At 38.2% G+C, this 15,136-nt stretch overlaps 1 protein-coding gene across 5 annotated transcripts in view; it reads left to right on the top strand.

Moving 5' to 3' along the window:
• PPARGC1A (PPARG coactivator 1 alpha) overlaps positions 1-15,136 on the top strand; it is a 680,601-nt gene that overhangs the window by 631,538 nt on the left and 33,927 nt on the right. For all 5 annotated transcript variants that reach the window (XM_063603745.1, XM_063603746.1, XM_034958375.3 and 2 more), the window contains exons 3-5: positions 9,384-9,578; positions 11,556-11,678; positions 12,537-12,741. In XM_063603745.1, coding sequence (XP_063459815.1) covers positions 9,384-9,578; positions 11,556-11,678; positions 12,537-12,741 — 523 coding nt within the window. The remainder of the gene's footprint in view (positions 1-9,383; positions 9,579-11,555; positions 11,679-12,536; positions 12,742-15,136) is intronic.

The following is a 15,136-nucleotide window of genomic DNA, read 5'->3' as shown; positions in this document are numbered from 1 at the left end:
TGATTGCTTGATGATGTGTCCCAGTATCCTTCCAGACAACAGATTTGGGTAAATTTCTGCATTTTCAAGACCCATTTAAACTTCTTATTTTACAAAAGATGATCATTACATTTACTTCTACAGATTCACTGCCTAGGAGTTCATTTCAGAATTAGGCCCTCTATAGCTGTAGCTGTTCATATTCTTTCTTCCCCACTAAGAATATATCACTTGCTTGCCTGGCCTGTCAGCTGGTATATGTGAAATGAATGTGGGATAATTTTGAATCATAGCCTAAGCTAAACATTATTAAGAAGACAAATTGTCCGAGGGTAGGAGGAGGTGAGGTTTACAAAGAAAATAACAACAACAACAAAAGAAGAATGAAAATCCATATATTCTTATATTATCAGGATGGATTAGACTCTTTAGTTACCATTTAACTCATTTTAGTTAAGCCTCTCCTATATACTAAGTATCTCAATAATAATCAAATAGGTCTCACAGGCCTCCCCTTTTAGATAGTTCATGAAGAAGATAAATCACTAAAACATATGTTGAGTCAGAGAGATGAATGCCAAAGGGAAAAATAAGATGGGGAAAATGTGTAGAATGTGTCCAGAGTAGTTGGAAATGTTGCACTGAGAAGGTGACACTTGAGTAAATGAGGGGACAAAGGGGCAATCCATGTGGCCCTTTGGCAGAAGAACCTTCTAGGAAGAGAAAACAGCAAGTGCAAAGGCCTGAGGACAGGAGAATGCTTGGCATTTTTGTGGAGTAGTGAGGAGATCAGACTGATTGGGAAGGTTTCAGATAGGTGCATGAGGGGTTGCCAGAGTCAGATGAAGTTGGCCGAGTGTAGGGCCACCGTACATTCCAGTTAGCCTGGTGTAGTCTGGGTTCATCCCTGAGTAGCTGATTATGTGCACTATCCCCTCTCCCTCTCAAAAAAGGTTCTGCTTGGATGATAAATTATATGGCGATCCTTGGTTAGTAAGGCACTCTTAAGATTTAGCTTTTACTCTTAGAGACATGAGAAGCCACGGAGGGTTTGGTCAGAAGAGGGGTTTCGCATGACTTAGGTTGCATCAGGATCACTTCGTCTTCTGTGTTGAGAATAAAATATTGAGATGGGTTGGCAAATGGGAAGCCAGTTAGGAACCGATATGGTTTGGCTCTGTGTCCCCACCCAAATCTCATCTTGTAGCTTCCATAATTCCCATGTGTTGTGGGAGGGACCTCGGGGGAGATGACTGAATTATGAGAGCGGGACTTTCCTGTGCTGTTCTCGTGAAAGTGAATGGGTCACACGAGATCTAATGGTTTTAAAAATGGGACTTTCCCTGCACAAACTTTTTTTTTTCCTGCCTGACACCATCCACGTAAGATGTGACTTGTTCCCTTTTCCTTCCACGGTGATTGTAAGGCCTCCCACCCACGTGGAACTGTGAGTCTAACTAAACCTCTTTCTCTTGTAAATTGCCCAGTCTCAGGTATGTCTTTATCAGCAGCGTGAAAACAGACTGATACCAGAAACCTATAGGATTTTCATTCGAGACTATGCAATGCAGCCAGAGAGTTGAGTTGTTTCACTTGAGGACATGTAGCTAGCTGGTGGTGGAAATGGATCTAGGATTAATTCTCCTGACTTCCAGTCTGGACTTCTTCCCACAGTGCCCAGTTTCTCTTTCAGTTTAAACTTGAGAACAAATAGAATGCCTTGCTCGCTCTTTTCAGGCCTATTAAGTCTCCAGTTTGATAGCACAACTCAGTTCCTTCCTCTTCCCATTGTGAGAAATAGGCATGACCCCCACAACCTCCCCGAACCTTTTTCCCCTTTCTCCTGAAATAGCTCATTTTGCATATATTAACCAGGAATTTTTAGGACTTTCTGTTGAACTTCTGTATTTATACTTTTGGCTCTTATAACCTCTACAGAATACTGAATTTCACGTGTACAGTACATATTTATTAACTCATGAATGTGTTATAGAAGCAAATCAATTAGGATGGAGTCTAAGTACAGATGTGAATATATGTTTTATGCCTGTTTAAATAGGAATATGTGTATTAATTGGAATTAAATGGATTCCCATGGGTCTAATTATGTCTGTGAATTCTTCAATTTTGTTTATATTTTATTTCCACTTGATTCTTATTTTATTTTTACAGGAATTAGCCCCGGTTTTTGATCGTTGCTTTCCTCAGTTAGAGTGGCTGAGAGGAGCAATGTATGTACAGATTATACATTTTTTTATAGTCGACTACAATTGAATATCAGAGAATGCACTAAAGGCATTGAGATATATATGTGCATTAGATTCTGTTTTAAATATGTGTGCTTGAGATATAAACTTGTGGGTGTGATATGGACAGACATATTTACACACGTGGTATTTCAAGTAGCCTGTATGCCCATGGGGAGTTACTCAGACAGTGAAATTAAAATTTATGTTATTTCTACCGGCCCACAAATTCCAGCAAATTTGGCATCCAACAGGACAAAATAGATTGTCATATAATGTGCTTATCTCTCATGGGAATAAAATAAGAATAAGCTAACTCTCAGGGCATATGTAAGAAATGAGTGGACAAAAAGCATTTTATAATGTGTTACGAAATGTAAGGTGGTATTTATTGTCTTGATTTTTTTATTGCACACATATGCTTGAGATTTCTTCTCTTTTTCCCCACCGTCCAGTGCCCATACCTTATTCTCAGCCCTGTATTTCATATGACAAACAAAAAGTAATTGGGTTATTTTAAGGACTCCTCCTTTGAGTGAGGTAGGAGCTAGGAACCTCTCAGTCATTACATGTGGGAGTCCGCCCACTTTTGGTTGGGTGTGTGAGAAAGGGGCAGATATACTGTCAGTGCCCACACTTGGGTATAAAAGAAGCAAAAACAAAACCCACAGTGGATTGCAGAGATTTTAGAGGAGAAAGATAAGGAAGAGGGAAAAAAAATCAATTGTTTGAATGTGGGTATTCAAAATACTTAACAACCTATAAGCAAAGGCTCAGAGCACTTTAAGTAGACACATGCAGTGAAGTGGTGTCTGTTCTGATTAGAATGGGTTAAAGAAAAAAGCTAAAAACCTCAAATCCTATTCCAGTAGTCAACTCTGGATTGTTATTTTTAAATTTTATTGCAGGAAAAAAACTTAGTTTTCTTAAATTTTGACTTTACTTTCTTATAAATATTGAATCAAACTTTATGCATTAGAACCAAAATCTGTACATTTCTGCAAATATTTTTTGCTGATCCATGCATGAAAGAGGTACAAGGTTTTATCTATGGAGATTCAAGAAAGGGACACACCTCTGACCCACTGTATTTCTTATTTGAACTCCTGAATCTATTATAAAAGTTGCTTTCCCATGTAGTTATTTGAAGTCCTGGTGGGGCCTAGCGGAACCAATAATCCAAAGTAGTGGATAATCCAAGAATGTCATTTATATTTGGCTTTGGAATACATTACCAGATGTTACTCTAGCAGATTTCCTTTCCTAATTAGGCCTCACTTAAAGTAGGAGTTAATTTTGTCTTCATTAGCTGTTTCCAAGTCAGCAGGATGGGGCAAGGAGGAAGCCTGGGGCATGCTGGGTATTTGGGGGGAGTTGGCCCAGTGCTAAACGTCTGTGGTAGATCCTGTTCAAAGAACAAAATTCAAACACAGATAATCAAGTTGATGGGAATATACACTGGAAATGTTTATGAACACCTTCTTGAAGAATTCTCAGGCCTTTGTCAACTCTTTTTTTTTTTCTATTAATCATGAGTGCAAAAAAATTCCATAATAGGAATTAGGCAAATAATCACATTAAATTTTGAACAGAAAAAAAATTAGAGGCTCAGAGAGGTTAAGTCACCTCTCACACAGATTGATCTTTAAGTACACAGTACCTAAGATACTGAAACTGATTAATGAATGATAAGAAGACCCCACTGTTTCCTTCTTATTGATGATTTGAATAATGAGGAAGCGAGAATTCTTCTGGCCTAATTCACATTAAGAGAGCCAAGATAATGAAGCTGTGATTAAATGGCTATTAAACTATTTTTATCAAACAGAGATCAAGCGAGTGTGAGAATCTGGGGACACAGAGTGTAATTGCAATCCTACAAGATCCAGAAAAAATTACTAACATAAGCAGGGCATGGTCCTTTCATAATAGCTCGCATTTAGAAGTCTTTGGGATACCGCATGCAGTATTCACTCTGCATTTCTCCCTTCAGGTGGCAGTTAGCATCTCAGAGTCCCTCCTCTCCTTAATTTAGTGGATTTATTGACCCTCTGTGTGCGGTTGGGTGAGTTGAATGCACTGTCTGCCACACCATGTATAACCAGTTGGAAGATCCTTTTGCCAACTGTGCACAAAGGAAGAAGACCCAAATATTACAAACTGGGTTCAGAATTTTAATATAGAGGTGCCCCTGGCTACCTGAAGGGCCAGAACCTATCTTCTTTCAACTATGCCTTTTAAATGATGTCAGACTAGTACAGGTCATAGAGGGACTCAGCTGTCCCAAAGAGCAGAGATAAATCTTCTCATTTTGTTGACTGTTCTAAACTATCATTTATTAACGACACGGTAACACTTAGGAATTGTTGCAGATTCTAAATTTTGGGTTGTTAGTATAAATGCATGTGTATCATCTGTCACTGGAAATTCTTTACACCATGAGTGAGTTTTTGTTGATGTGCCTTCTTTCTTCCTAGAGCGCCCTTAGAGAATAAGGTGTTACAGTCACACAGACCTTTATTTAGGTCAGAAGAATTGCATTGTGTAAGGAGAACCCAAGGTTGACACCCACCATGGGAAATGCTGTTTGATAGCCACAGAGCTAAACTGTGGAAATGCCCGTTGGCCTGTTTTCTACCTTTCCTTCCGCCTCTGCTGCCAGCTCCAAGGCTGAGCTTAGTTTGTACAGCTGTAGATCACTGTCTAATTGGTGACCTGCTCTTTCTTCCTCCCTACTCTGCATTTTCTTTTCTTTTTTCCCCAACTCGGATGGAGCTAAGACGTATATTTTTTGTAAAATAGTATTTTCAAACAATTAGAAAGCAGTATCAGAGCCGAGTCTTTGAAAGGTTATCTTGCAATGTCAGTGCAGTGACTAATGTGTTTCTATACCCTGTCACCTGTGAACAGACATGTGTGAGTAGGCCAGTGTGCTTCATCTGCGGTGACTTTGATTTATTTGCTCTGTAAATTGGGACCAAAGCAATAATGGGAAGTGACATTAATTGTTTAACAGAGTCCTCTTTGTCACATCCATTGCCTTCTCCGGGGTGTTTGATTGTTGAAACTCATGCTAAACTAATTGAAATTGCCACAGTGAGGGGCAATATCCACTCAACATTGTATAAACACAAAGTGTCATCAGCAAATAGCAAGTTTTCTTCCCAGTTTTCTATGATTAAAGAAAACACAGACAATTTGAAACAATAACTTTTTCCTTCCTTAATTCACTAAAAAATTTACTAAAATAAACGGTCTTGGAGCACTTCTGTGAGTCACCCACATACAGAGATAACAATAATATCGAATAATCATTTGTAATGGATACAGACCGTAAATAATCATTACAGCCCTATGGTAGATACTGGTTGAATAGTAGCCCTTACTACCCACATACTCCAACACACACACACACACACACACACACACACACACACACACACACAAGCTGCCATGCTAATCTCCCATCTTACAAATCCTCCCTCTCATTGTGTTTCCAGTAGAGAGGGGAATTAAAATAGTTGGTGGTTTAATCAGATCTTATAAATTAATTATGACATTATCAAGCTCCAATATTTTTGCCATTGTATTTGTTATACATTCTCCCAGACTTATTAAAGAAATTGGAGAAAACTGGTTGATTTAAGTGTTCTTTGTCGTTTTAACTTGATTGGAATTATTGTAGTTTGTTTACACTAGGGATAGAGCTAAGGCGCCATTGTATTATGTGATTGAAAGCAAATAACGGCTTGTAGTATTGCTGGAAAGCCAAACACAAAATTTACATCATAGTAAACAAAATTATCCATTTATTGGTAAATATTCTTAACTCTTTTTCTTGAACTATTTTTGAACATCAATGAAATAAGCCTTTTTGAAAAATGGAATACTTGGGAAAATGCCCAATTTACTGAAAGTGTGTATATGTGTCTGTGTGTGCATGTGTATTTGATGTATTTTCTAAAATTATTAGATAATATGGAGATAGTTATAATGGTGTAAATCTCATGACTTTGAGATGATTTTTTAAATACATGTATTTCATTTAAATATAATTGTATTCAGAACAGTTAAATAACCTCAATTTAATTTTTGTATGTGGGGGAATCAAAGAAGGGAGTTATTGAAATCTTTGGATACCAGATTATGATCCTAGGCAGAAAATAAGGACTATCATTTCAGCCTATTTAATATTAGAATTACATATACAGGGTCCTTTCAAAGGCATATTGAAAGAAGGTAGATTGAAGAATCTACCTGAGGGCCTGAGGGTATTCAATAAGCTTCAGTTATTGACTTGTGCAATTTGGATTTTTACAATTGGTCAGTTTATGGAAGTAGGTGGCACCATTTTGAAGTTAACAGTTACCCCTTCTGATTAGGATTTGCCTCCTGAATTAGAGGTTTGGTTTTTTTTTTTTTTTTGAGACAGAGTCGCCCTCTGTCACCCATACTGGAGTGCAGTGGCGTGATCTTGGCTCACTGCAACCTCAGCCTCCTGGGTTCAAGCAATTTTCTTGCCTCAGCCTCCTGAGTAGCTGAGATTACAGGTATGTGCTACCACACCCAGCTAATTTATATATATGTGTGTGTATATATATATATATGTTTTTTTTGAGACAGAGTCTCGCTGTGTCGCCCAGGCTGGAGTGCAGTGGCAAGATCTCGACTCACTGCAAGCTCCACCCCCTGGGTTCACACCATTCTCCTGCCTCAGCCTCCCGTGTAGCTGGGACTACAGGCGTCCGCCACCACGCCTGGCTAATTTTTTTGTATTTTTAGTAGAGACAGGGTTTCACCATGTTAGCCAGGATGGTCTTGATCTCCTGACCAAGTGATCCACCTGCCTCAGCCTACCAAAGTGCTGGGATTATAGGCGTGAACCACCGTGCCCAGCCAATTTTTATATTTTTAATAGAGACGAGGTTTCACCACATTGGCCAGGCTGGCCTTGAACTCTTGGCCTCAAGTGATCTTCCTGCCTTGGCCTCCCAAAGTGCTAGGATTACAGGCATGAGCCACCATGCCCTGCAAGTGCATTAAAGTTTTAAACTTCAGACACACCATGTTGCACCCAAACTCAAATCCAGGGACATGAGAGGGATGCATTATGCAAATTAAAAAATGTCAATTAAAGTCCCTGGGGAGTACAAATGGCTCTTTTTGGCCTCTTGAATCCAAAAGAAGTCCTTAGTTTTACTGCTGGATGGAGGGTGATCAGGAATTAAGGAAAACAATTTTTATGTGAAAATAGAATGTATACGTGATAAAGGCCTGCCTAATTTCTCTAGTAATACAATTTGATTTTCTGATTAGCTATCTTATTCTGTGATTCTTGTAATTTTGTCAGGTCAATTAACTGGAGTTCAGTGCTAGAGAAAAAGGAAGTGTGGGTACTGCTAGCTTCATTAGATGTCAGCAGCTTAGGTGCATTTTATAATAAAATCTGTGTGGGATAATTTAGCCCATATTGTTAATGTCATAGCATACAGAACTTTAAAAAGAAGATTTTGGAAGCAGGTCAGATTGAACAAACAATGTGAAGTGCTAAAAGAAGGAAAAGAAAATGGTCCAGAAGATATTGTTGGCAATAAATGCAGATCAATGAATTATTTAGCAAGTAATCATTGATTAGCTGTGCCATGTGCCCAGTGTTGGTACTGGTTGTCCACGTGCATAGAATATCACACACTGCCTTGTTAACAAGGTACATGTTTGGAAGTCCTTGAACATTTTTTACAGAGTACTGAAATAAATATTATATTTTATAATGAATTGTTTACAGGTTCTTCCCTTCCACAGTAGTGTTATTAGAGGGACAGATTTTGTCTTGTTTCTTTTTGTATCTCCCACACTTCAGATGTCCCTGGCACAGAGTAGATGTTCAAAAATGTTTGTTAAGTGAATGATTGAAGATTAGCTTTCTATGAGTGTGTTGGTGGGAATGAATCAAAAACAAGGTAGAATATATTTGCAGGAGCCACTATTAGAAATAATAGTGCACTGGGGTCGGGCGCAGTAGCTCACGCCGGTAATCCCAGCACTTTGGGAGGCCGAAGTGGGTGGACCTCGAGGTCAGGAGATCGAGACCATCCTGGCTAACATGGTGAAACCCCATCTTTACTAAAAATACAAAAAAATTAGCCGGGCGTGTTGGCGGACACCTGTAGTCCCAGCTACTCGGGAGGCTGAGGCAGGAGAATGGCTTGAACCCAGGAGGCGGAGCTTGCAGTGAGCCGAGATCATGCCACTGCACTCCAGTCTGGGCGATAGAGCAAGACTCTGTCTCAAAAAAAAAAAAAAAAAGAAGAAAAAGAAATAATAGTGCACTGGAATAGTACCCCAGCCACAAGAAATAAATGCATTTAACAAACATTACAAAGTAAGACTTTATTCAGTGACTGATCACAGAAAGAAGAGTAAAAATACATCCAGAGTTTGGGTATGAAGAATTGTTACCCCAACTAAAGAAGTCAAAAGAAATAGCAGTTTTGTTGTGAAAGGTATAGAGTTTGGGTTTTGGGGATGAGGGAGCTATTATGAAGTAGAAGTGTCCAGTAGGCAGTTCGAGATTTATGACTAAAGTTGGGAGAGATGTCAGGGAGCAAAATAAATAAATGATTTTGGAGTGTTCAGTGATGAGATTATAATTGAAACCATGAAAGTGTATAGTTGCTTTCAGTATAGTTCCACTTTCTGGTGTTGTTCAAATAAAGAGCTGTCTAGACAGTTTGGGGGGTATGCTGTATAGGAGATTCAAACACTATATCTGAAAATGAAATTGATGGTTAAAATTCTCTGAAGGTCCAAGATTCTCTAAATCTTTTCTTTTACTCAGGGAAAGAAAGAAAACATGAGCAAGTGGAAAACACTTCTGTAACCAAGAAGAATTGCATACAGCAGTTTTAGCACTGACATAACAAATCGATAAATTAGGCAGCTCAACCATCAGGGATTAGTAGAGTAGAGGTATTCATTAATTGTGTCATTTGGACCAAAACATGAATTTGGAGTTTGAGAAAGACATGATCTTTGTGTTCTGGAATGGGCATTCTAGATTTCACATATGGTTCACTCATTTGGTCAAACATGTTGATGCATAGTGTTATCTGCCTCCCAGGGTCAACTCACATCTTCTGTTTTTTTCTCTTTCTGCAGAAGTTAGATGAAGAGAATGAGGCAAACTTGCTAGCAGTCCTCACAGAGACACTAGACAGTCTCCCTGTGGATGAAGACGGATTGCCCTCATTTGATGCGCTGACAGATGGAGACGTGACCACTGACAATGAGGCTAGTCCTTCCTCCATGCCTGACGGCACCCCTCCACCCCAGGAGGCAGAAGAGCCGTCTCTAGTAAGAACCCTTCCTACTGTTTAGCAGGAATTGGAGTTGCCTCTGGCTACCCGCTGCATGGGTATGATGTAGTCACAATAAGGTTTGGATTTTTTCATTTAGAATGATGCCAAAGCAATCCCCAAGCACACTCAGAGTTGCAAATTGTGTGATTCTCTGTTTAAAAGTGTTGATAATACACGTCTTCGTGTAGTCTTATTGCAGTTTTTTTTTACTATCTTTTGCTGTTATGTGTGTGTATTTTTCTATCTTAGTGTTATTTATGTTCATGATGAAAACTTAGAAAATGTTGGCAACTGAAAGGAAAAGACTAAAAATTTCACCTGTGATTTCAAATAACCTCTCATATAAAAATGATTGCAATATCCTTTTAAGATATATCATGAACATATTGGTTCAAATTTAAATACATGCATAATTTTTAATGGTTGCATAGTATTTTATTGTATGGAAATATTCTAATTTATTTTGCAATCTTTTATGGGTGGATATTTAGTTTTTTCTTCTATTTTTCACTATTTCAAATTGTACAATAATTAACATATTAGCATTTTTATTCTTATACATACAATCCTAGAGATAGAATTGGTAGATCAACGAATGTGCAATGTTTTAAGACTTTGGATCCATATTTCTTATGAAGATTGAAAAACTATAGCACGTTTGCCACCCAAGTTACTTAAATTTATGGTAGACAATGAAGACTGAATTTGTTGGAAATGAAGAGAGAATTTTCTGTTCAATGCAGTGCTTGACCAGAGTTTTATTAGTTCTAAGACACAGTTTACCTTCTCATCTATGATAGCCATTTGTCATTTGCTAAAAATCAGACATAAGGCCATGCTGTGTAAATTATGGGATGCCATGATCCTCCAGACTCTAATATCGTGTTTGGCATGCCATTTAGAGGTTGTTACTCTCCTATCACTAAGTTTTTGAATGTTAAAAATACTCTATGCAAATATATGGAGGCCCTACTTTGAGTCCATTGGATTTTGAGGTTTCTGATATACAGAATATCTCATAAGTAATTGTTATTTATTCTCCAATTTCTCCATTTGTTAGTGTCATTGGCTTTGCTCCCTAGTACCCTGATTTCTTTCCATTGATATCAGATTGTTTTCATCTATTCAATTTGTTCATTTGGGAAGAGCAGTTGACTCAGAGACGTACCGTATGTCAGGACAGGGAAGTCCTTGAGGGTCATCCAGTGAAATGAAGAAACAGAGGTCAGGAGACAGCAAATACTTTGCCTGTGTCAGAACCCACATCTCCTGATCCACAGGCCAGGACTCTACTTACAAATCCTTTTTTTCTTTTCTAAAATCAGTGATAGTCATTCTTTTATCCAAACATTCTTTGAATCAGTAATTTCATATACCAGGTTATGAAACACGGTTCAAAGCATCACAAAATCTTTCATTTGTTGCCACTTGACTTATTTGGGTTTTTAGAAAGAAAATGTGTATCTACTCTCCCCCACCCCCCACACTCCACTCCCATGTCTTCATTTAGCAAGGCAGCTTTTCACACCTAGCAGTGATTTGGAAATTATTTTAGAAAGATGTTTTTTGCTTTATTTGTTCAAAAAAAAAAATACATAGACCACACCAAGTCCAATTTATGCAGTAATCCCTTATGGCTGGAAATTTTGAGATTTTCCTCCTACTTTTCACTATTATTTCTTGTATAATAATTGGCATATTTGCATTTTTGTTCTTATGCATATGATTCTAGAAATTGAATTGGAAGGAAAGGAAATATTTTCATAGTTGGTAGTGTAATGCCAAACTTTTTTCTACTCTTTAAATATCATATTTCCTGTAGCACTATTGCGCTAAGGTGTGACATAAATAAAATGATAGAATTAACTTTTATAATTATAATAAATTACATTTAAAATTTCAATAACTTATTCCAATGCTTAAAAGATGCATAACTTTACTTGCTTTTCCCTTTCCCTGATAATGTTTCTAGCTTAAGAAGCTCTTACTGGCACCAGCCAACACTCAGCTAAGTTATAATGAATGCAGTGGTCTCAGTACCCAGAACCATGCAAATCACAATCACAGGATCAGAACAAACCCTGCAATTGTTAAGGTACAAATGTAAATTTTTTAATACAGGGGGGATGTACCAAAGGATTTTGGCTTGAAGCAGTAAAACAAATAAGTTTGTAGGTATTAATTCAGCTGTGACCCCAAAGCTGCCTCATAATGATGAAATAGATTATGAATGGGATTCCGTAAACAGTGCTTGAGCTACTTTAAACTAGGCAGAGTTCATTTACGCATCGTCTTTGGGTGTTTGGAATGGAAGTGCCACTGTCTGTTAGTTCTTGCCCACTTTATTGTTACCTGCAGCATTGTGGGCCACAGTAAAATTTGCTGATAAGCTGGTATTATCTATGAGTGGCTTTAAGATGCAGAATTGCTGTTTTGCTAGCTGTCTAACCTGAGAAAGATTGCTTTTGGAATCACCACAAAACATCTATCTCTGCCATTAATTGGATGGAATGCTGGCAATGCCATAATTCAGCTAGTGGGCTGTATTAAACAATGTTTGTCTTGCTATTCACTGTGAGTGAAAACGGAGCATTAAGGGGTACTTAAGAGAGTTGTGAGTACTGGGCGTCAGCAATCAGTGGCAAATTAAGGTTTAAGCCAGCCAATTTTTTTTATTCACAATAAAGGCGCTGTAGGGTCTTGTTAGTTACATGTTGCTGAGTAGGAACATTGAAATGTAGGAGAAATAAAATAAAAAGCTGCATAAATGTCATTTAGGAATTTTAAATGTAATTTTCTTTCCTTGTTCTGCAAACAATTATTCACAGCTCATAGATCTAGTACACTTAGACTGAACACTTCATTGAAAAATCCCATCTCTTCAGAAAACCTATATCCATTCTGATAAGTTTCAGTTCACTAATTTTAGCTTTCTTTATGCCTTGTTTTTAAGACTGAGAATTCATGGAGCAATAAAGCGAAGAGTATTTGTCAACAGCAAAAGCCACAAAGACGTCCCTGCTCGGAGCTTCTCAAATATCTGACCACAAACGATGACCCTCCTCACACCAAACCCACAGAGAACAGAAACAGCAGCAGAGACAAATGCATCTCCAAAAAGAAGTCCCACACACAATCGCAGTCACAACATTTACAAGGTAGGCTGGGGACCAAAACGAGCTGTTGGTGAGGGCACTGGAAGCAAAGAAAGCACACGCAAGGTCTGAGAACACACCAACTTCTTGCTTCCGTCCCATCAGCGTCACTCTGTGCAAAGAGAATTCAGCACTTATTATAGAGCGGGGGAAGAAACCTTTCTTTGGACACAGGTTAAACATATTCTGTTCAGCTGATAGGCAGTCTAATTCACAAGCACCAAAAGACTCCTGAAATGTTAGCCAGGTGGTGAGGAATTGCAACATCACATGATGTTTATATGAATCTCAGAATTGCTGAGATAATTGAGGTTATGAACAAGCTGGGCTAACCAATTCATTATAGAGCTTTTATTTTTTCCCTTCCAGTAATGGAAAAAATGAGGCACCAGTGATTTGTTATATACACCTTAAGAAGTAGTAAATAGTGTTTATGCAGCCTCTCTTGATTACTAAGTACATTCCTTTTCTAATTCTTCTTGTTCTTTCTTGTTCTTTCTCCCTCTTCTTCTTTCTCCTTCTCCTCCTTCACCTCCTGCTTTCTCCCCTTCCTCTTCTTCTTCCTCTTCCACTCCTTCTTCCCCTTCTCCTCCTTTTCTACAACCACATGCTATGCTCACAGATTTTATTCTGTAAATAAAGATTTGAAAATTCCTGATTATTTTCTTTCTATTTAAGAAAGTGCCTAGATTAAACTAAACATATGGGTTGATTTTTGTTATCGCCATATATTGCTGGAGAAGGCTGATGGTTCTGAGGCAGATCCTGGTGATTTGGGGAAAACCTCTCTTGGCAGAGATACAATTTTCTATCTTTTTGGCTCCCCCTTCTCAAAATGTCGTGGTCTTAGAAGCCCAAAGACCCCTTGAAATGGGCAGTTGATTTAAAACATGCCAGCTTCTACTTTAACCTTGTGGTGGAAGTAGGCATATTATAACACACCAATTATAAACATACACCTCTTTTTTTTTTTCACTTTCATTTTCCCAACTTTTCCTTTTAACTGCAGAGTGGGAGCCAGTGATTTCTGCTTTGAACCATGATTAATTCGTGTAGGTATGCTGTTATTGCTGCTGATTCAATACGCTTTTTTTCCCCAGTGTTCTGAATTTTCTTCCCTCTTCACTACCTCAGTATTAGCCCAGGATTTTCAGAAGCCTTCCTGTAATATTTTAAATTGGCTTTCCATTAGGTTTTCCCTGGTAGATATCTCAAATCCACTGCCCATCACTTTCTGTCAGTTTGGGAAAATATAATTAGTGAAATGGACCACATTCTCATTGCTCCAGCTGGATCTTCCTCATAAGCACTACAACAGTTTTTCCTGGAGTAGAACGACTCTGCCATAGGCCTCATTGGTCATGAAGGCCTCAGGTGAGGGGAAGCAGATGAGCTCGCTCTAGTGGGTGAACAAATGAATTCACCGGGCTACTCCTCACCCTGTCCTGGTCATGCATGCATTTTCTGGGGCCAAATTTAAAGTCCTTGTAATATGTGACCCAGCCCGGCAGCACAGGTTTTAAAGTTGTTTTTTTTTTCTTTTAGTAAAGTTTTACAAATCATGACAATGAAGAATTACATAGGCCTTTGGAGGAAATTTTCTTTAGATGAGACTGGCTGTATTTGGTATATATCTGTGGCAAGGTACAAAACGCTCACCCCAGAACAAAACCTGTTGACAAACAGACAAAATTCTTTAGTTATGAAAGGCTTAAAAGAAATGAAACATGGCTGACGAGTAAGAACTAATAAATGCTCAACTTCAGTGATTATTTGAATTATTATTCAAAATCAAAATGCAGAAAATACATGAACAATTAGAGATAACTAGGAGGATCGATTGAAATTACCTTTCTTAAGGTGTTGTAATTTTTTTCTCACTGAACATCATGTATGATCTCCATAAAACATTTTGGAGTCAGGTTCTTTTCCTTAGGATGATTGTCTAGCCATGGTTGTGTGTTGATGTCTCATTTATTTGTTCATTTATTCATGCATGCACCCAAATACCACAATCTACATGAAAAAGACACATTCCTGACTTTAAGGATCCTACTAGTCTCTGGTCTACCAGTCACTGGAACAGGGTGGATTAAACTCTCAATAAACCAAATCAATACTCCTCTAATGCTAGCATTAGAGAGTCTGGGTTTATTCAGGGATCGGATTCTGTATGTAGTTTGGGGACTGTCCCCTTCTTATGGCTCTCATTTCCTGTTTGCCTTTGGTCTCATTAACTATGACTGTTGCCATCTCCTCTCCTTTCATTGACTTTGGCCTTACCTGTACCCAACAATCAGAATTCGAGAGTCTTCCTTTGAGCATTTCAAATAGCCTACCCTACCTCTTGAAAACCAGAATTTCAGTGACTGATTTTCAATGTACATTTATTGTGTCA

This window comes from Pan paniscus, chromosome 3, assembly GCF_029289425.2.
Source record: "Pan paniscus chromosome 3, NHGRI_mPanPan1-v2.0_pri, whole genome shotgun sequence".
NCBI classification, from domain to species: Eukaryota; Metazoa; Chordata; class Mammalia; order Primates; family Hominidae; genus Pan; species Pan paniscus.
This window is presented reverse-complemented; position numbering and strand designations above follow the sequence as displayed.